This window comes from Tigriopus californicus, chromosome 5 (assembly GCF_007210705.1).
Source record: "Tigriopus californicus strain San Diego chromosome 5, Tcal_SD_v2.1, whole genome shotgun sequence".
Lineage (NCBI taxonomy): Eukaryota > Metazoa > Arthropoda > Copepoda > Harpacticoida > Harpacticidae > Tigriopus > Tigriopus californicus.
In genome coordinates, this window is record NC_081444.1 from 11,707,331 (window position 1) to 11,730,764 (window position 23,434).

At 42.2% G+C, this 23,434-nt stretch overlaps 2 protein-coding genes across 2 annotated transcripts in view; one reads left to right on the forward strand and one right to left on the reverse strand.

Moving 5' to 3' along the window:
• Positions 1-10,195, reverse strand: part of LOC131880808 (uncharacterized) — a 15,766-nt gene extending 5,571 nt beyond the window's left edge. The window contains exon 1 of the mRNA XM_059227514.1: positions 8,207-10,195. Coding sequence (XP_059083497.1) covers positions 8,207-10,195 — 1,989 coding nt within the window. The remainder of the gene's footprint in view (positions 1-8,206) is intronic.
• A 7,889-nt stretch (positions 10,196-18,084) lies between these two features.
• On the forward strand, positions 18,085-21,369 carry LOC131880150 (uncharacterized). The gene is made up of 3 exons (XM_059226678.1): positions 18,085-18,198; positions 19,595-20,452; positions 21,092-21,369. The coding sequence occupies exons 1-3, from the start codon at positions 18,137-18,139 to the stop codon at positions 21,273-21,275; spliced, it is 1,104 nt and encodes a 367-aa protein (XP_059082661.1). The 5' UTR covers positions 18,085-18,136; the 3' UTR covers positions 21,276-21,369.
• The last annotated feature ends 2,065 nt before the right edge of the window (positions 21,370-23,434 follow it).

Sequence of the window (23,434 nt, forward strand, 5' to 3'; positions counted from 1 at the left end):
GGTAGCAAGTGATTTGCATTCAAATGTATCTAAAGTTCATCACTCTTGTAAACAAAATCAGTAGTTAGACTCTAGAGGAGAAGGTCGGCTTTTGATAGACGCATTTAGACTGGATTAGTGACCACATTTTGCAGGATAGTTAGCCTTGAAGATTGGCCCAGGTGTATGTCAGACAACCTAAATTGATCTGTAACCGTGGGGAGTAGAGGTAGCTAGCGATTTGTATCCTTAGTCAATTGATGATTGTTTGAGGCCTTAATAAGGTAAGCTTTATTTTTAATCTATGCCCTCTATTAGGGTTTATACCGGAGACCTTAATTAATGGACTAGAAGGGTGTAAATATCACAGATCCAAGTTCACATGAGATCAGACAAAGGAAAAACAGATGAGACTGGCAGAGTCAAACATGTTAATACGGAACCTTGATACACTCCACATCTCCCCTTTTGAATTGAATACCCGGGGGGAGGGAGCGGGAGCGGCCTGGTATGGCCGGGTGGCACAATACACAGCCAGTGGGTGCAGGCGCACGCGGGCCGAACATGTACCAGACAAACAGAAGCCCACGTTGGTCTTCACCTAATATGAATGGCCTTTTGTGAGCGCTTTGATCCCATTCATGAGCCAAAACCCGCATGTCTCGTAGTACAGTTTCTCTGCATATAAACCATTTGGCCCAGCTGGAGCGGTTTGAGGGGACGACCATGAGCTCGGTGGGCCATGTCCTTATGGTAACGGGACCTGGCGGCCTCAAAAACCTTCACGGTCAAGGAATGGTTTTGGGGGGTGTGGGCAACCGGATCGAACTTTGGGGTGTGGAAAGAGTCAGTTGGTGAATAGCTGTAGACGTGCAGGGTGCAGCTCCATTCAAGCAGCATTGCAGGGAGGCAGCACCATTACGGCCTCCAGTCTTGGCAAGCAGGACTTTCAAGGCCTTGACGCCAGCTGCGCCACCCAATTGTTGGCGGGGTGATAGAGAGAGGAAGGTTCGTGTCCAGCCCGGCCTCCCTACATGAGGGCAGAGGGGTGGACACAAAACTGGAGCCCATTGTCAGACTTAACTTGCACGTGGAACCCCACCAACGTGAACCAGGACAAAAGAGCCGACCAAACAGCCTCATCAACATAGAGGCCAGCTTCTTCAAAAAGGAAACCCCAAGAAGCGGTTGACCTTTGAGATCAGGGAAAGGAGGACACCTCAGGGATGCGGCTCTGCCTCCTGAGAGGGGAGGAACACCACGCACTTGTGGACACGCCGCAATCTTGTTGCGGATGTTATTGTGGAGAGTGGGACACCACGTATGTCTTGTTGATCCTGGAGTGTGAGGCATGGACGAGGTCAAGGATGGCGTGTCTACCAGACGGGAAACAAAGAGCAAGGAGAAGGTTCCCTCCACACAAAGCCCGCCATAGATGACGCCTTTAGATGAGTATGTTGGTGGGAGGCGAGCGCCCGACTTGATGGATGAAGCAAGAGCTCTATTCTTGTTGCCCACGTTCTCTGCAATAAGACGCAGGGAAGCGTCGTCAATCAAGATGGTGGCAAAGAGCCAGAGTTCATTTTCGAGGGCGTTGGAGGGGCAAAAGCCGGGTACTGCTGAGGGCATCAGTGATAAGATGGCGTTTTCAAGGTGACCATGCAACATCAAACTTATACTGAGACAAGTTTTCCTGTGGACGTTGTAACCTGGGATTGAGGATGGCGGTCAAAGGTCTCTTGAAGATGCTGAGCAACGGTTGATGGTCAGTGAACACCGTTAATCCGGGGGTGGCCCCAAAGGTAGAAGCTACCCTTCTCACGGCCTACCACACCGCCGTGAGCTCAAGCTTTGATCGGCGTAGTTCTTCTGGGCCAGGTGGAGACCACTAAGCCGGCAGACGGCACTTTGTCCTCAATCTTGAGCTTTTCTATGCTGAGGTTGATACCCTCCTCAAAGCATATATCAAAAAACTATCTGTAGGCAGTCAAGTAGCTCAGTGTAGGTCTTGGCCTGTTACAGCATATCTTTGCCATCCACCGTCTCTGGCTGCAACCCGCCATGGCCATGTCTGTGCGGAACCTAAACACGTCCCTGCTATCCTTCCGCCCCCAGGGAGCCACTAGAGGGGCGGCATATGCCATCTGGCAGCAGAATCGTGCACAGTTTTGAGGCTTACTTGGAAAGAGGAAACTGAAAGTACCCATGTTCGTACTGCGTCCAGTATCGCAAATACCCAAGCTCTGGTGGCTTGGTATGTTTGGAAAAGACTGGTTAAATCATCCTCTTACAGCCGGACAAATGGAGGTTCATGTGGGTGAAAAGAACACGCGCCAATATTGCGTCTAGAGCCTACCCTCCCAAGCAACCAAGAGGTCAAATATTACCAGAATTGTTGAAATTTGGGAAAGACTGCCTGTGCACATCAGGGAGGAAGAAAGCAAGTTAAAGTGAAAAGTTTATTCAAGACCTGGCACCTATCAACTCAGTAATAACAAATATGAATCCAAAGAAGCAACAAAGACATTGCGAAACATATCTTTTTGTGACATGGAATATAATGATCCGTAAGGTCGATCAATAGGAACCAAGGAATTTGTCTCGCAGTAGTTACATGCAGTGGCTTAATCAAAGGAGATGTTGAAGGGATAAAATCAGATATCTTTGAGGTCAGCGTCCATCTTCTCTGTGTTTCTGGCAAACTTCGCCAAGGTTGCCTTTGATGGGCCGGAGCAATCGTTGGGGTCATCACCAACGACCTCCATCCACTTCTCGATGAGGTCCTGTTTTGCGGCCATAAGTTCTCGAAATTTCTCGTTAAGCTGTTCGGTGTTGCCCGGCGTGTTGGGTCACTTGAATCCGGTCATGACTCCCCTCTTGGCAACGGTATGGGACATGGTGATGGAGATCACGGGGTTCACGGCTTCACGGGTGGCGAGGACGAGGAGGACGACTGTGGTGGGCTCAGGGGGCTTCTCGTGGGGAATGTAGAGACGGCTACTGCGCGATATGGAAACAAGGACGAGGACGAGGTTATGGACAAGAAGGATAACCAATGTTTATATACCACAGATCCAAGTTCACATGAAATCAGACAAAGAAAAAACAGATGAGACAGATGATAACGTGCTAGACCAATCAAACACGCTATTACGGAACCTCGATGTACAATACACCCCACAGTGTTGACCTCCAAAACGATTGAAAGTTCAATAAGCATATCCAGCTGAAGGTAGGCAAAGCTTTTCAAATGTGTGGTTTGATATATCGCACGTTTACGTACGAGATTAGTACCCATAGAGATAGTATCACAATGCTAACTCTGTATAAAGTCAATTATTCGGCCACATCTTGAATATGTTTCACCCATTTGGGCTCTAATGAGCTCAGCAGGTTTGCAAAAGGTCGAACAAGTCCAAAGATGTTTCACTAGGAACATCACAGGATTGAGAGAGCTCTCATATTGGGAGAGGCTAAAAAAGTTGGGACTCTACAGTGTTCAGAGAGGGCACAAAAGGTTTCTGATACTGTACGTCTTCAAAAGCATCCATGAGCTTTGTCCCAACCCAGGGTTTAGGGTCAATTCTAGTGACCGTGGAGGTTTTATGTGCGTTTTGAGAGCACCTGCAAGCCCTCGAGTATCCAGGCTAGTTCGAACAATGAAGTCCACTTCTCTTCTTTCTCGGGCTCCTTCATTGTTTAATTTGTTTCCCTCCAATATTCGTAGGGAATACGTAGGCCTTGTTGATCCGCTTGTATGTTTCAAGTCAGACTTGGATTTTTTAAAGATAGCATTCCTGATTAACCCTACATTCCAGGACTAGCTCGATCTGCCAACTCAAATTTGTTGGTAGACCAAATATCATTTAAAGATTAAAAGGTAATAAATAGACGAATTATAACCTTTTATCTTAATGGTATTGGGGAATACATTCCCTGTAGCGGTTAGATAAGCCCTGAAAAACCAAACTAAACCAAACCAAAAAAAAACCACTTAGCAGGAAACATCCCATCACTTCTTAGCACACTTCTCCATTTCAGGACAGTCACATTGAAGGCCTCATGTTCAAATTGGTCATTTTTCCAGTTTTTCTTGACCACATTCTTTAACATCTTCATAGCTGGTTCCACGTGACCATTGGACTGGGCGTGGTACGCAGAACTTACGATGGACATGATCTTGTCCTCAGCACAAAATTTCGTGAATTCGATTGATGTAAACTATGGTCTGCCATCAGTTCAAATCTTCTTTGGGATTTCATACTTGGAAAATATTCACCTGCGAGAATTTGACATCTTTGGGAGGGAATTCATGCATGGCCAATCAGAGTAGCAATCTACAAAGGTGGGGAAGGTCCGACCTCCATTTTCGAATAAGCCCACACTCACAGACTCGAATGGGCGATACGGGGGCAAATCCGACTGTAGTGGTTCACTGGGTTGATATGGTTGGAGGATCTGACACAACTCCGAAGACTCAGTGAATGAAATAATATCACTCTTCATACTGGGCCAATAAAACATTTCACGGGCCCGATTATATGTTCTTGTGATTCCTTGATATGACCTGGCGTCATCAAGGCACCCAACGAAAACAAGCCTATAGGCTTATGGGGAGGCCTGGGGTCTCATATTAAAATTGCTCCCTACCCAAAGTCCCTGAGCACCCAAACCAAAAGAGTTTGGTCCCGTCTTTTGTTGAGAGCAGTCGCAACATTTTGTTGTTCCTGATTCTTTTCAAACGGCCGGTCTGAGTGTGTTGTGTTGTGTAAGTGGTCGCGTGGCTGCTTAAGGTAAGACACTTTTGTTCTTTAGCTTTCATTTCTTCCTATCTCTAGTAGTTTAGTCTTATATCTTTTATTTTTTTCTCATGTTGTATTTCACTTTTTTCGTCTGTCAATATTTTTTATCCCAATTCTAGGTTATTTCATGTAGTTTTGGCTTAAGGAGTAGTTCATTTTGTTTTTATTGTTTAGTCTGTTCATTTCATGTACTTGTAAATGTAGTCGATTTTTCTTGTTGTTTACAATCAGTTTAGTTTCCTATTTTCNGGCACTTTGTCCTCAATCTTGAGCTTTTCTATGCTGAGGTTGATACCCTCCTCAAAGCATATATCAAAAACTATCTGTAGGCAGTCAAGTAGCTCAGTGTAGGTCTTGGCCTGTTACAGCATATCTTTGCCATCCACCGTCTCTGGCTGCAACCCGCCATGGCCATGTCTGTGTGGAACCTAAACACGTCCCTGCTATCCTTCCGCCCCCAGGGAGCCACTAGAGGGGCGGCATATGCCATCTGGCAACAGAATTGTGCACAGTTTGAAGGCTTCCTTGGAAAGAGGAAGCTGTTGTGCAAACTACGACGGCTCAGGGACAATGCCAGAAGCAAGAATAAGAAAGGGAAGCTAAAGAACCTTCGAAAGTAATGCAATCGTCAAGCTCAAATTGAAAGCATCTCTAACATCAGAAACAGGATAAAAACAAATCCCCACGAGGTCTGGAAAGTTGTCAAGGAAATAACGTGGAGTGGCAAACCAACGTCGAATACAATCAAATCCAATGGACGGGTGCTTGACATCAACGAAACCGCAGAACATTTCAACAGATTTTTTCTCTCAAAGATTGAAAGGATCCAAAAGGGTATTGGTGCCTCCACAACAGATCCCCTCATGGGAGCTTGAACTAGACCTGCACGGCTCCGACTGCCAAAAAATGACTTTGCATTCAAGGCTGTAGAGGAGAGGGATATCATCAAGGCAATACATACGATGAAGTTGTAGAAGTGCCCAGACATTTTTGGGATTGCACCAGTTGCTCTAAAACTGGCACCCGAGATCTTGGCCGTTCCACTAACACATATAATAAATGAAGTGATCAGGGAAGGAGAAATACCAGAAGTGTGGAAACGAGGAAAGTACTACCACAACATAAAAAGAAAGAAAAAGACAATGCTGAAAACTACCGACCGGTGTGTATTCTTCCAGCAGCAAGTAAGCCTTTGGAAGAGATCATTTGGATACAACTGTCTAAGCATCTTGAGAAGAGAGGAATATTGCCCAAGTCACAATACGGATTTCGGCCCGGTCTCTCGACAATTCAAGCGGCGGGAGCAATTCATCATGACTGGACAAAGGCTCGTCAGGATGGTCTCCACTGTGGAGCACTCTTTTTTGATCTTTCAGCTGATTTTGACACCTTGGACGTTGACTTGCTCATTGCAAAGCTGATCACATACGGTATGTCTCATAACGTGACATCACTTATCAGATCATACCTGACAGGAAGAACGCAGTGTACAGAGTTTGGGGGGGTGAAATCAGAGCTTATCAGTGTGAAAATTAGAAGCCCACAAGGGTCAAAGATCTCCCCTTTGCTTTTCCTTGTGATGGTGGCCGATCTGGAGGAATGGGTGTCAAGTAGTTCGTTATTAGCCTACGCTGACGATATAACATGCTACACATCGGCCAAAACAAGATAAGAAGTGCGTCAAGGCTTGAGGATATCGGCAGCTGAAATCCTAGAGTTCATGAAAGCTTCTCGCCTTGCTGCCAATGCATCAAAAACAAAGTTTCTAATGTTTGGGAGATCCATGGAAGAGCCATTGCAAATAGAAGACGCTCTAATAGAAGAATCAACTGCCAAAGTGCTTCTTGGTTTCACTTTCAGCAAAAATCTATCTTGGAAGTGCCATCTGAATAATTTGGAGCCCGAGTTACGGAAGAGAATCGGGATTCTGCGTCGCTTAGCTTGGAAGCTTCCATCAGTGGTGGTCGCAGAAATGATTGAACCACTTTTTACATCAAAACTCAGATACGGCATTGAGGTCATTTCAGACCCACTCAACTCGAATGATCTAGTTGGTTTTGCGGTTTACAGCTTTCTAAAGGACTAAACTTCTTGATTCGATATTTTCACGTGGACTGTATTTTTCTGTGTATTCTTATTGCGTCATTCTCAATATATTAATCAGCTGACCAAAACCCAGCTTCTGGGCATCAACTCGTTCTCATTTCCGGTTCTACTCAAAGTTGTCCATCTTTCGAACCAACATCCTCCCCCCCTTGCTTGCCGTTACCATTTCCGACCATTTCAGGATTGAAATCGGACTTTCTTTGAAGCAGACAGATTTTTGTAATGGGACGTGTCTTTGAACCATGTGATGTGCGTATTGTAGCAGTTCGCACCTTTCCATCACGTCCAGGGTGGACATCCTCCACCAGTCCGCCAATCCAATCTCCTCTTGGAATTTGCTCGTCTACGATCAAGACGGAATCTCCTATTTCGATGTTCCTTGATTCTGTCCTCCATTTTTGTCGCGTTACTAAGTTGGGCAGATATTCGCTAATCCACCTATTCCAGATGGACTCTACTATCATTTCCAAGTATTGAAAATGCTTTCGAGGATTGATGGACTGAAAGTTGCCGTGAGGAATGATAGGGTTCGGTCTTTGAGGAAGAAAATGATTTGGGGTGAGTGCCGAGGGTTCATTTGGATGGTTGCCTTCGTCCGTTAACGGTCTAGAATTCAAAAATCCCGTTACTTCCGAGAAAATTAATCGAAGTTCGTCACCCTTGATGTGACGTAGATTCTTTTCTTCCCTCTCCAAGATCGCGTTCACTGCTCTTTTCACCGATTTGATCAGTGCCTCGTGCACCCCCCCCCAATGCGGCGCTCGGGGCGGCTGAAACTTCCACTTCAATCCGATTCTACACTTCAGGGTTTTTGCTGCGGCCACGAAGTTCGTCCCATTGTCGGAATAAACTGATATCGGGCGTCCACGGAGGTTTTCAAAGACTCGAAATGATTCCAAGAAATCTTCTTCACCTAATCCACGAAGAAGTTCCAGGTGGACTGCTCTGGTGGTGAGGCAAGCAAATATCAGGCCCCACCTTTTGTCGGTTTTATTTCTTGAAATATTGACACTGTAGGGGCCAAAGCAATCGACTGAAATTCTTGAAAAAGGTGGAGCGGGAACATCAAGCCGTTCTTCAGGCAGCTCTCCCATCAATTGTTCCAAAGGCTTTGCATCCCTTTTCGTACAGAACACACATCTGGCTTTAGTCTTCTTTAATGCCTCGCGTCCTCTTAGAACGTGATATCGTTGACGGAGGAACGATAACACATGGTTAAGACCACCGTGGTTTGCTTTTTGGTGGACTTCATCCAGGATCAGCAACGTCAGTGGATGGTGGGGATCCAAAACAATGGGATGTTTGAACTCATAAGGTACCTTGGCTCGGTCAATGCGACCTCCAACTCGAATGATGTCGTCTTTATCCATGAACGGGCTGAGTCCGACCAATTTTGACGAACCTTTAAGAGGTTTCTTTTCGATCATTGACCGCCTCTCCTCCCCAAAAGATTTGCTCTGGGCCTCTCGTATGAGTTCCATCATTCCATAAGACTTGTCTTGATTTGGATTCAATTTGTCCAGAGCTTCCTGTAGAGTTTTGAGAGAAGAGTACCATTCATCCTTGTCCGTGTTTGCGATTAGAAACGTGTTGAAACTGGATTTGATTTGGTCGAGGTTTTTCTTCACCTCAATGTCCCGCGGCCATTCAGATTCATTTTTGAGAAGAAACTCGGGCCCGTTAATCCACTCTTCTGATAACGGGGTCTCCTCTGCCATGGCTGATCTTGTGGCATGATCCGCTGGGTTCTTTGATCCTGGCACATGACGCCATTCACTGGCCGCGGAAAGCGTCTGAATCTCCCCGATCCGATTACACACAAATGTCTGGTAAAATGTGGCTGTTCCTCTAAGCCAGCCTCTGACGGCTGAGGAGTCGGTCCAGAACGTCCGTCGGTGAATTTGGCCTCTCAAAGATTTCTCTGCTACTTCCGCGATCCGACAACCTAAAACAGCGGCGTTCAATTCTAGTTTGGCTACAGATATGGGTTTCACCGGAGCCACTCTTATTTTTGCCAGCACGATCCGGATTTCGACTTTTCCTGTTTCAAACTCATGTCGGAGATATGCCACTGCAGCGAATGCTTCGATGCTGGCGTCACAGAAGACATGTAATTGGGTTTCCTTGGCCAGACCTGGCCTAAGACAACGGGAAATGGAGATTTGTTGGATTTGGGATAGGCCCTTTACCCATTTGGTCCACCACAATCGTTCATCTTCTCCAATATCTTCATCCCAGTTTTTTTCCAATTTGATCAGAGTTTGCATTGCAATTTTCCCCTTGACGGTGAAAGGCGAGGCTAAACCTAACGGATCTAAAAATCCGGATAGCTTGCTCAATAGACTTCTTCGGGTGAATGGGAAGACCTCCGAATTTTGGTTTTTGTGAGAAAAAGATAGGGCGTCGTCTTCTGTGTTCCATTCCATACCCAAAACATTTCCTTTATTCGGGCCGAAGTCAATCTTTGGTTGTGGTTCCTGGATAGATGAATGATCTGGCTGATTGATGCAACAATCAACAACCCTTTGAGAGTTAGACATCCATTTTGTTAACTTGAAGTTTCCACACGTCAACGTTTTCTTCAAAGTTCTTGCTTGAGATGATGCTTCTTCTTCAGTCGGAAAGCTGTTCAGATAATCGTCCATATAGAACTTGGATCGGACAGATTCTAGAATCTTGGGATCGCCAAATTCTTCTGCCGTACGATGAAGCACATGCTTTGCTTGGCAAGGAGACGGCGAGTCTCCAAAGACTACCCCGGTCATCTCGAACAGCCCAACTTCCCCCCCTGGTTCCGTTTCCCATAGGAATCTGTGATATCTTGCGTCTTCCGGGTTCATTTTGATTCTACTATACATAGCTTCGATGTCGCTAGTGAGAGCAATGTCAAATTCTCTGAACCCAATAAGTAGATTAATCAGATCGTTCTGGAGGGCTGGCCCGGTGTACAAGCAATCGTTGAGTGAAACACCGTGATATAAGGCGGCCGAATCAAATACGACACGAAGTTTCCTTGTCTTTGGGTTCTTATACACCCCGTGGTGAGGCAGCCATCTCTGATTGGGGTGGTTGATTTCGTGTGTTTCTGTCACTGATTTAGCATAACCATTCTTTATGTACTCTCCAATGGCCGTCCTGTAATCCTCAGCAAATTCTGGCACTCGTTCCATCTTCTTCTTAATTGAAGAATATCGTTTCCTGGCTGCTTCTGGATCATTCTTCGGACGAAGTCCTCCCCTCCATGGAAGACTTGCTTCATATCCTGGTTCATTGGCGAGCTTCTTTGTTCCCTCGGCAATTAGTTTCATGCCGTAGGCCTCTTCTTGTGACCATATTGGTCCATGGGCGACATCGTTTTCCTTTCCAAATGCTTCGCTATCAAAAAGTGTTTTCATCATGGACTCTAAGTTGGGCTGGACCTGGGTAAAGTGGATAGTTCGGACCAGGATGATAGATCCATCCGTATTTTTGGGACGCGTTTGGCCTCTCACCACCCAACAAGTGCGCACCGAATTGCCACTGGCTCCCCACCTTGACCTCGGCGAACTTCCAAGGGAGCAATCAAATCTAGATTGTCTACCCCCAATAGCAAATCGATCCCTCCTGACGTCTCGACCAGAGGAGATCCGCCAGATGTTCAAATCGATCTTGAAACGAACTCCACGGAAATGGCGACAAATTGTTACACACCTTAGACATCGTGAGAGCTTGAATCCTGTGGGTAGTTTGAGAGTTCAGTCCCGCTATTTGAAAATGGACAGATCCAGTTCGACATTGGACCTCTTGAGAAAGGAGATTTAGCGTTAGAGTATGGGATTTTGGTTTGGGAATATTGAGTTGCTTTACGAGACTTTCAGACACGAGTGTCACATCAGAGCCTTCATCAACCAACGCATTGACAACGATTGATTTTGTTCCATGCAAGCATTTCAATGGAACCACTCCCAGCATTGATTTTCCACAGGTATTGACTTGGAGTTGAGACGTCGTTGTGCTGGGCCTCCATAGTTCTGGAGGTACTGCTAGGTCCATCTACATGAAGCCAAGTGTGATGACTACCCAAGCAACCATCCCTGCGACACGCCATATCTTCCCTCCTCGGACAATTGAAGGCTCTATGACCTGTACGTAAGCATCTGTAACACATCCCATTCTTCTGAGCCAATTCTCGACGTCTCTTGGGGAAAGCGTCCTTAAACAATTTACATTCTTTGATCTCGTGAGCTCCTTTGCAAAGTCGACAAGCTTGACGATCTTGTTCCACTTTGTTGACGGTTCTTCTTCCCTCGGTTCGAAATGGTTCTTTTTGCACACTGACTTTTCCCAAATTGAAGTAACGTAGTTCAGCAGCTTGGGTGGCTGCCCATTTTGCGAAATGATATATTTTTTCCTCTCTTTTTAGTTGCCGAGCATGATCTCTCCAATGACGAAAGCTGCCCGGATCCAGCTTGTGCTCCAATTCAAACATCAAGGCTGTAAGCAACCCATCTCCTCTTGGCAACAACGAAGTTGCCACACGCAAATGACCTTGGAGTTGATCTGCTAATCGAGTAAAACTAACTCCTCCATCATTGTTTCTGACGCTAGGTAGATCTTTGATAGCTTGCAGATGAGCTCGTTCCAACATGTGTTGAGAACCATAACGACCATGTATCGTCTGAAGGGCTTGAAGATAGTGATCTTCGGAATTGGTAAATCCTTTGATTACGTCCAAACATTCCGTTGAAAGACTTGATTTTAACAAACCCATCTTCTCGGCAGCTGATCGATGGGAACAATGAACCAATGCATGGAACATGTTCGACCAGTCAATGAATTCGATCGGGTTCCCATTGAACACCGGCATCTCACTTCTAACTGAACTTTTTCCACCATCGTATCCAGATTCCAATTTTGGACAAGCCATCCAAGATTGGAATAGTTCCGCCCCCTTTCTAACTTGCTGTTCTGCCTGGTTGATCGCCGTGTCTTCTTGGAAGTCCAGAGCCCTGGTTCCGAGTTCCAAAGCCTCCAACTTCATTTGAAGAACTTNTACTCAAGGACACTTGCCAATAACCTTTGGTAGTATCCAACACCATGAAGTATCGGCTCCCGGGTAGGACAGCCGATATGATGTCCATCGAGGGAGGGAATGAATGCACAGGCCGACGAACAAGACGGTTTGGATGGTAAATCCACTACAAAGCGGACGTTTCCGTTTGGTTTTCCAAAGGTCAGGAACGTAGAGATCGAATCGGTGGTTTCATCACTTGCATCTTCAAGGTCCCCCATGGACTCCGCGTACTGTAATTCAGATTTGGCCTATCACGAAAAGCATAATGAATAGTCCGCCGGCTGTGCACATATGCAGCTCCGCATTTGTCTTATCATTGAGGTGAATCTGCACTGGCGAACTTGCCATTGCTCAGAATGTTGTTGTAGAGTCAAAGGCATCCTAAAATTCGTTTAGGAGCGAGGTACGAATCACCTTGATCTCCGTTTGGGATGGTTCAGAGACATCACCCACTAAGGAAACCTCAGCCTTCTTAACAAGTGCTCTAGATACTCTGCAATCTAGGGCATCCCTCTCCAAATACAGAAATGAAGACGGAATCATGGAAAAGTTAATCATGGTGGACCAACCAACCAATGTCACGTTGTATCTGGACTGATATATTTTTGCCTTCCATATCAAGCAACACATAGATGAAAAGGAATATTACATTATCATATCTTCAAGCACCGGTAATTGAACCAGCTATCCCTGAGAAGCAAATTCAGGCCATGTCCATGCTGGCTCCTGATTAGAAGACCTTGAAAAAAACCAGGTCCCATTTTGGCCGAACTTTTTTGTTAGTTGGGAAAAAATGGGAAAAAGTTGGAAAATATGCGAAAAAGGAGAAAGAATACAAAAAAAGCGAGTGCGAAAAAATCGAGAAAAAAAGGTTTGGAATGAACAAAAATAGGCGATAAATTGCAAAACGTTGCTGCCATGGCCAAAAGGTCATTCTTAATCCTGTTTATTGCCTTTTTCTGTAGCCAAATTCTCGGAAAACAATTGCATATACTGAGTGTTCTATTGAGCTTCTTTATTCTACTGACAAGAAAGTAAATCTTTTTCTTTCCCATGTTTGACATTAGGACACTTTATAAGTGATTCCAATGTTATGGTACAGGATACAATTGATTCTTTTCGAGAGTCTAGTGCCATTGCTTAGGGCACTTTTGCTCACTTAATGATTAGATTTGTGTCCTATTTGATCCACAGCTGAATAAAGTCCTTGTTCTCAGATGTCATCTTTCTCTTTGTTAGTGTTTATATCAAAGCGTGAGGTAAAAATGATGTTAACACTTCAAGTTGTTGAAAACGAATACATGTACTTTCGAAATTAAAGTAACATGTTGGGAGTGGAGAACAAGAACGAGCTAAATCCGCGACAATATCATCACGGGAAGAAAAGGAAAAAGGTCAAGAAAATGAAAATGAACAAGAATATGTTTTTGGGCCATAAAATCCAAAACTATGTGAAAAATGTAAAAAACATTTTTGGTCTGACTCTAGTCATCACTTTTTTTCTGAACACATGGTACGAAAATGGCCTTTCTTCTTACAACCAAGCGAGACAGAGAAGGTCATGTTGAAGACTTTCATTGGAGACAACAACAATCAAACGGGATGTAAGGAGTTCCTCATACGAAATATCTTTGACTTCTGCCAACCTCAAGACCACCTTGAGACGCACAAAAGGCCCCCAAAAAAATAATTCACCATCCCTCTGTTTTAGGCTATTAAATTCATGTCTCCTCCTTAAGATATTGATGGACTTCGCAAGATGACCTAGGAGTTTGACAAGTACGTCCTTTACTGACTCGTCATTATCCATATCCAGGAATTGGATACTTCCCCGATGCTGAGCACGTTGCTCCGCTATTGGAAAGTTCTCCATCTTGTTTGATGAGTTTTTCTGAGGTCAAATCCATGGTTAGGGGCAAGGGCTTCAGTAAGGAATTGATCTGGAACAAATGTGAAACCTGCTCCACAGAACAATCCGACTGTGCTCCAAAAACATGACAAGGTGCTAGATCAACGCCATGATTCTTTATTCCCCAGATTTCACAAATAATCACGAGGAGCTTGACACAAATCTCCCAATCAATCTTGATATCCTCGTCCTCCTCGTCCTTACTTGCACCTTCGGCAAATTGAACCCCATTGTGATGCTATCTCTGAACTTAAACGTGCGATATGTCCAACCACACATTTGAAAATACTTACTCACCTTCAACTGGATATGCTCATCAAACTTTCCATTATTTTGGAGGACTACACCTAGATCTTTCGTAAATGAGACCTGCTCAATATCTTTACCTCCATTATCTACGCGTGGAGTTTTCAAAGGAGTTGACCCGAAGGTCATTGAGCGGAATTTCATTCCGTTCAGGGCCATATTCCTCTCAGTAACCCAAGAGTAGATTTTTTCTAGGCTAGTGGAATCTTGGCCATTCCTACCCCAAACCAACTTTGTGTCGTCAGCATAAAAAGACATTCCAGCAGTAATATTAAGCTTTTGAAGCGGGGCAATGAAAATTATAAAAAGGAGGGGCCCTAAGATCGAACCCTGGGGAACACCTGACTTGACATCATGTACGTCACTAAGCGACCCTTCAACCTTAACAACTTGCTTCCTATCATGAATGAAGCTTCTTATCCAATTGGGAACCTTGCCTTGGATCCAAATGGTATGAAGTCTATTCAACAGAAGGCCATGATCAACTTTATCAAAGGCCTTGGCAAAATCAAGATAGACAACATCAACTGACTCATGCCTTTCCAGTCCCTCAATGACTTGCTCTAAATGCTCAATCAGTTGGGTAACCATGCTAAAATGTGCTTGGAACCCGTGCTGGCTAGAAGGAAGGACTTCATAGATATCAAGTATTCAACAAGTTTGGACTTCATGATATTCTCAAACATCTTCGTAAAATTCGAAGTGATAGAAATCGGCCTTTAGTTACTGGGGAGCGACTTATCTCCCCCTCTAAACAATTGAACAACATTTTCTTAAATTAAGCTTCTTATCCAATTGAGAACCTTGCCTTGGATCCCAATCGCTTGAAATTAAATAATGCGACTGATCACTTTTATGTTGATTTGGATGAAAAGTGCAAACAATTTGAAGAAAAGGCGTTAAACATCTCCCGTCGGCAAGTTGTTTATCTTGTTAGCCAAGTTTTGGACACTTAAGGTTATGTGTCACCTTATATTATGCCGTACAAACGTATCTTGCCCATTCTTTGGATTGCCAAGACAGGGTGGGGCAAGCCATTTGACAAAGACGTTCAAGAGCTCGGATGGTGATTATATCCTGGACCCTATCACACAGGAAGCAGTCAATCTGATTAAGCGATAGATAAGCCAAATTCTCTTGCTTAAAAGGTTATCTTTTCACAGATGGCTCTGTGGCCTTATCCAACTTTTGGTCATCTTCAGTGTTGCCAGTAATCTTGGAAGGGAGTTGCCACCTATCTTGCCTCCGGCCTCCGGCAACCGCAAGGGGGGTGGGGGGTGGACCTCTCAAATAACCTTTACGAAGATTTCGCTTAAGTCAAAGAATCTTCGAGAGGGTGCAATGCACGAAGATGGCCTCATCATTGCAATAGTGCTATTGCAAAGTGTCGGAAGAAGGAAGAATCGTAAAGATACTGGATACTTCCAGGGATCAAAAATACCACTCTGTGCGGGAAAAATGAATCCCGTTGACCCATCAATTCGAGGCTGCAGTGTGGAAGAATAAAACAATCAACTCGACTTTTGGCAATCACGTCACACGGTGTTACTAAAAATACTGATAAAGTTTTTTTCCAAATGCCAAGACTTCTGATATTGATTTTCATTGTTATTGAAACAAAAGGAACAACTTTTCTACAAAATCATCTTGGATTCTAGCTCAAATTAGAATATTAATCCACTTAAAACCTACAAAGAAATAACATTTTTAAGAAATATAATCAATAGATGTTGAGAGTAACCTTAGTTACGTTTCGAACTAGAATTTTATTCAAATCCATGGAGCAAACGATAAGGTATCACGTTTTCAAAGACTGCATTGTCATCAAATTTGACTACAAATTGCTCCGGTTATATCTTAAAGCAATTGCCAAGAAATATAATAAGCTTTTTTATCCCTAAAATATAAATGGAAATATCTCATTTTTTTGCAACAGGTAGAAAAACCCGAATGTAGTTTGCAATATAACTTAAAACTTACTTAATGTCAATATTTCACAACTGTGTTACCATAGTTGTCAATCCCAACTTTAATCAAGCTTAATCTTGAATTCTGATAAAATTCTATTAGCGTTGAATAAAAAACATCGCAGTCGAAAAAACAGTACGTCGAAAAAAATTGTTGCAAAAAGGAACAATGTGGAATACTAAATTGTCACAGGTATCGTTCAAATATTTTAGGAACATGATAGGATAGTGTAGCTTTTGGCACTTCAGTGAAATGAAAGGCAATTTTGCATGTTTTGTAAGTTTCAAGCGACATTTTTTGCTACTTTTTGCTTTTAAAGAAATCTGAAAGAAAATGGTGAAGTATTATTTCTTGTCGTGTCATTGAAAAAGACAATCATATTCCTTGGGAATAACTGGAAACATAATTGGGCCATTCTTCGATTTTTCAAGGCGTGAAACGCAATGTTTAAGTTGTAATAATTGAGCATGTGCTGAATAGAAGTTTATGAAATTTTACGTCAATACATAACTAAGAGTATGTTCAATACTGATTGACAACTTTTTTGACAATGATGCATTTTAATGGTCTTTAAGTGATGTAATTTAATACACTTATCTGAGCTACTTTTAAACATGTGTATTTTACAAAAGTTGTTCCTTTTCCTTCTTTGACAAAGAAAAACATATCCAGACGTCTTGGCATTTGAGCAAATATTTAACCACAAAATATAACCACCGTGGTCAATCAGTTTCTATTGCTGGGGCGAGTCCGAACTCGAATCCGAGGGCACTCGAGTCTCTTACACGATTTTGGAGAAATTGGCCGGACTCGAGTATGGGCGTGTCAAAAAAAGATCGGAGAATTTCGCAAGACGAGTATTTTTCACTAACCTAGCTCTACTTAAAGGCTCGAGTCCTCTACCGGACTCGAGTCTTTTGCTTGACTCAAAGGACTCGTAGGTAGATGACTTCATAGATTGGTTCAAATTTTCTTTCGGATTTGAATAAGTCAAATATCATAATACTAATACAAAGTCACTAAGAACTATTCAACTCCAGTGATAAAGTAAACTCACACCGACATTTTCGAAGATGATTCGAGGAGCAGAAACCTGAAGGAAATTTGAACATTTTTTAATCCAAGCAACTAGCTCATTGAGCTATGATATAAGACGTCCAAATCAAAGAAACGGAAGTTTTACATGAAACCCATTGTTGGGGGCAAATGACTGTTTGTTTTGGGAAAAATGACACGTCGACAAATGTTACAGTTGAGTTCGTATGAAATTTGAGTACATTCGACCTAGGATGACGGAAAACATGGATTTAAAAGCCCTTGGAGCTTGTATCATTTCGGGTTCTAGACAAGCCAATAAGCTTATATTGTAACCAACTTTGCGTATGATTGTCTGAAGACTGGGCAGGAATTTTCAAAATGATTGAATATTTTTTTGTGAACAGAGGTCATTTTAACACCTAGTAAAGTCATTGTTAAGAGACCCGAACTCGTGTCACCACAATTGGCTTTTCTTATGATTTTTTTTTCACGAGAAGACAAGTTCTCAAGTAAACTCATTTAGAGTTAAAAGTCAATCCAAAACAAAATGAACAAAACCAACAAGAACATAATGGTCCGCTTACAAGAAATTCACGAAAATATGGAAGTTATGAGGCCATAAACAAAAGTTTCACGAGAATAATGGTCACTTTAGCGGTAAAAATGGCAAAATTTGCATTTGCAAACTTCAATAAATTTAATACAATTTGATCTGATGAATTGGCAATTTTTGGAGCTCTTCATTTCGACATAAATAGCGTTGTGTTGGTACCCTTCCTCGATTTTCCCGAAATTCTGATTTTGATTTACAACGTGAATATGTGGTTTAAATTTGAAACACCTTGACCATTTTTTACAAGATAACTCTTTTTCACACTGTATTTTTCTTTCTCAATGTTCGCCACATTTTCTGTTTCCTCGGTTAAAATAAGGCACATCATCAATAATCAAATCATTGCTCTTCGTCCATCAGCAATGCGCACCCATCAAACCATCAAATTCATTGGATTTCTTATTGGAATTGTATCAATTTTAAAGTAAGAAAAGTAACTACTTGATTAGAGCAAGAGTTTAAGCCATCAAGCAGATTGCCACAAACAGTGTTCTGACAGCCATTGATATTAAACTTTCCGAGCACAATCAACTGCATTTGCGTCGAATAATTTGCCAAAAAGGAAAAACAGCGCTCAATGAAACGTGTTTGATGATTAAGAATAATAAGTCATAAGTGAAATTGTTAATTTTTGTGGTATTTTTATCATACTGCTCTCAGAATGCCTCATGATGGAATATTTTTAGCACACAGGAATCAGTCAGGGCATCGAATACATTATGTTTATTGGAACGGATCCACTACATAATTCTTGTCTGATCAAGTTTTTTATGCATCAAAGTGAGTTGGAGTAATTCAGTTTATTTATTTTGATAACATATTTGATCGGTGTCAAAAAAAGGTTTAATACGTTCTATGGAATACTTGAATAAGTCAGGGGTTGAATTGTGAACCTTGGGATACAATCTATGATGGACGCCATTTCATCTTGAATCTTGGATTCTAGCTCATATTAAAATATTAATCCACTTAAAACCTACAAAGATGTAACATTTCCAAAAACTTTATCAATAGATGTACAAACGATAGATATCTTGTTTGTAAAGATGGCATTTGCCTCAAATTTGACAACAAATTGCTCCGGTTATATCTTAAAGCAAATGCCATGAAATATATTGAGCTTTTTCTATGCCTAAAATATGAATGGAAATATTTCATTTTTCTGAAGCAGGTAGAAAACCCCAAATATAGTTTGCAATATAACTTAAAACTTACTTAATGTCAATATGTCACAATTGTGATGTCATTCTTTTCAATTGCAACTTTAATCAAGCTTGATATTGAATTTTGACGAAATTCTATTGACGTTGAATAAAAACATCGCTAGTACGTCGAAATAAATTATTGCAAAAGGGGACAATGTGGAAAATTAAATTGTCACAGGTATCGTTCAAATATTTTAGGAGCATAATAGGATAGTGTAGCTTTTGGCACTTAAATTAAATGAAAGGCAATTTTGCATGTTTTGTAAGTTTCAAGCGACATTTTTTGCCACTTATACTTGCTACATATCTAGATATTTTGGCGTTTGAGCAAACACTTATACAGAAAATATAACCACCGTACAAGGGCATCTGATTATCCTTTAATTTAGTTTTGAAGATTCCGAGGATTGCTTCCCCGTAACTCAATGGTTTGAGAGCATTTACAAGTTTGATCTAGCACGAGTAAATATGAAATTAGGTGTAGTTAAGGCATATTTTCAAAGTTTGCAGATTGACGCAACGACAGAGCATTCAGATGCATCCTTAAAGCGTAGCCAAATAGTTATCAAAATCAAAGTAAACACCCTTCAACCCTCATTCCCTTCGAAATTCTAGAGGTGAGAACATTTCCAAAAATACCAAGAAGTCCCATCTGAGGTGGCCTCAAGAACTTCCATGGGCTATTCGGCGCGTTATGCTCAAGAGTAATTTGACCACAGTACCGAGAATGTGGGACTACAATGATCAACGCCCGCAATGTGAGGGATACATTTCTGCCGATAGTAGTTGGGGATGGGGTAATCAAATTTCTGAGCTGTTCTCAGTATTTGGATATGCTATCATGTATGACATGAAGAACATAATGCTGAAAGCCGAGGTTCGAGATCGATTTGGCAAAGTATTCCCAGCCATGAAGGCCATTCCAGCATACGACGAGCTTCCTTGTAAAATAGACAATTATGTGGAAGTCCCTCTTAAAAAGGGATTGAAGTTCAACCATACACTGAACTTAGTGTCAAAACAATTTGCTCATGATAACAGGATTGGCTTCACATTCCGGAAAGAGATTCTTCAACTATTTGACTTCGCCGAGAACATAAAAGAAGTCATCAGGAATACAAAGGCGAGAATTAAAGCTACCCAAAGGCAAAGAATGGGCCTGAAGACAGCATTACCAATCACTCTGGTGGGCATTCAGTGTCGAAGAACGGACTACATTAATCATATCGTTTTCTTTGGTGGGCTGTCTGTAACTGAATATTATTATTACAAGGCCATGGATATCATGAGAACGAAATTTGGGCCCAACATTGCCTTCGTGATAGCCTCAGATGACTTGTTATGGATCAGAGAAAAATTTGGCCATTATTCTCAAGATGTTTACTTTGCTGTCGACTACTATCAAGATGTGGGAGGAGAATCGTTTGTCTTTGATTTTGCATTGCTTGCCAGTTTGGACCACATTATCATAAGGTATGAATTTGTTTTGCTATCAAGCAAATCATTTAAGTACACGTATTCTACACTAATAAAGGACCTGATTTGAAGTACCTTTTTGTGGAGAATGTACCAATCAATTAGTCTGATTCATATCAAAAGAAGTGTAGGACTCTATGATTACTCCTGTTTCTTAGCATAAGAACAGTCTCTGATTTATTTCACAACCTTTGACCGCTCTCAAGCAAACTTCAAAATGCTGAATCTACATGCACAGAAGCAGTCTGATGCGGATTTCTCTTGGCTCTATAGAGCAATACACTTATATGTATGTATGCTGTGATGGCCATCTTTGCTGTAAGCTCAAACCTTCAACCCTAGGACCTGCAAAAATCACCAATACCTCGCTGAGTGCTTCTAGTGAATTTCTCAGCGCTAAAAGCAATTTTTAATTCTTGTTAAAGGTTAGTCATACCTTTTATTTTTGGCTCTTGACTGTTTCAATAAAAGCATTTAACCAGTGCACATCCCATTTTCGTAAAAATACGCACTGCCACACGATTAAGGTATGTCAGCAGGCCATTTAGCACTCCCCTTACCTTTCATATGCAACCGAAACAAATATGTAACATTAATGATGCAAGTTAAGGTACCTGCAGTTTCATTTTTTTTCAGTCCCGGAACTTTCAGCTCAAATGCAGGATACTTTATTGATGGCGATGTGATATTTCCTGATTGTCGTTTTCAAGGAAGATTACATGCAACCATGGGGACCCAGATTTTCCATTTGAGTCACAATTGGCATTCTTTGACTGATCCTTCTTTTGTGTCAATTCCGAACCTAACATATGCTGCATAAACGCTTCCTTCAGAATTACTTACTTGCACCCCATTAAAAAGCGCCTTCAAGGTGTTTGGTGAGTCAAAATAAAAGGTCATCTAAACACCTTGTTCTAATTATTGTGTTCCAAGTATCGGAGAGGGTGGTTGTCTATTGATCATCGGTCATTTGTTCAGTTCTTTTGAGGTTAGGTTTCTGACAGTATTCAGCCGATGAAGGAGTTGTTTCAACCCCCTTACAAGCATTCTGACGTGTAATCTTGGTCTCGTCGAATGACGCTTTGTAAAAATAGAAGCAGCACCAAAAAGGAGGCAAAAGCATGGGCCAAGAATGGTTCGAATCTAATGTAAATAGTTTAAAAAGACTAGCAAAAATTAAAGCATGAAAATGACTCTCCATCAATTTGTTATAGCGAGCTTTCTTCCACACAGTGTTTGTCCGAACTGATTTATTTTGTATTTATTGGGGATGCCAGACTCAAGTAAACTTGGATAAAGAAAAAAGATAAACAAATATATAAATAAATGAAGAAATAACCCCGGGATTTCCCGATAAGCCATTCGGCTTGATTTCATGGGAATCCTATCCTAGCTACATCTTTCCCGACCATAATATCCTCTTCTGAGGTTGGCGAACATGAACTCGCCACAGGATTCCCCCTCCCATATTTTGGACACAAAAAAAATTATGATATATTAGTTTCATAAGTCCAAAAATGACGCAAAGATGTGTATTGTTGGGATTGGAGAAGAGTTAATGGTGCAGCTTTGAGGTGATCCACGAACACGTTCATATGCCGACCATTCACATCGAGGGTGAAATATGTGGACTCATATGCGTTAGAGCATAAAAGTAAAGATTCGTCCAAGACCCCGGTTTTTAAGTAGGGAACTAAGACTATATATGTATAGACTGCTCGTTGAAATCGTGAGGCTGACTTGGCATTCCTTGGCAGTAGGCTGTAATTTTGGCGCTCTCGTTGCATCTGTTCAGCAGATGCCTAAGCCAACTTGGTGGCAAAACATTTAATTCTGTGGTAGCAAGAACATCAAGGGAGAGGGTTACATTGTAGTTTAATCCTATCTGTGACCCATTAATTGTCAAAGTGAGTGGTTGATAGAGGCACGACATGGATCCTCTGAGGGCGTGGGTCCGACTCTCGCCTTTGGAGAAAACCTATTCATCAACCAGGGCCAAGGAGGCCGGCCCTGAGGTCAACCTATGCAATGCGCGAGGCCGTCTACCCATCTCCTGATATTGGCAAGTTAGCCCTCTTCAGCCAGCTAGAGGGAAGTAAACCCCACCACCTCATGACCACTCGATCCCATCTGTTATGAGAACCCAGTCAATGACTTTGGCCCAGAACGATTTTATGTCGGCATGAGAACGAGGTGCCGTGAAGATACGAATAATGGTCTTCCAGATCTTGCAAATTGAGATTTGAGGCCTTATAAAAAGAGCATCATCCTCCCAGACCTACCGTCAGCTCCCAAGACTTTGACTCAGACGGCAGCAAGGCTTAATCACGGACGAGAGATTTGGAATGCGAAGGAAAGCAAAAATTTGTTATGTCCTAAACCATTCAATTTATTCAATGAAGCACTTTGTACGACCACAAGATCTTATGGAATAGATGAACTTGGTCAATTTTGACCCCAAAACTACACTTAGGGAACTGGTCAAAGTTATGCAGTAAGCTCTAAATAATACTCTAATTTTCGGCCTCTTTATCTGCATCATTACCTTTTGACAACATAACATTGAAACGAATTACTTTACTTGCGACTTTTGGTCATGTCAGATTGTAAAATTTATATAACTGCATGTATAAATATCTTATACAAAAAGCGATTCAAGGATGAAATAATGAAGTGGTTAGTCAAGACTGATAAAAATAGTTGATTAGAAAGCAAAAACACAATGAATTTGACTAGGATTGGTTCAGTGAACATGAAAAAAGTGAAGAGGTGAATTGCAGATAGTACATAAACCGGTGAGTAGAGGTAAATGATGAAATTCTTGGATATTGCAGAGAAGAGGATGGGCCAGATCAGTCAGTTTTAGCTCCCGTCGTTGATGGCATTTGGTCGGGAGCCGGACAAAGGTGCGTGACCGTCAATACTCCGAAGGGATCTCTGTCAAGAACAATAAGGTGTAAACAAGTCCTTGACCGGAAG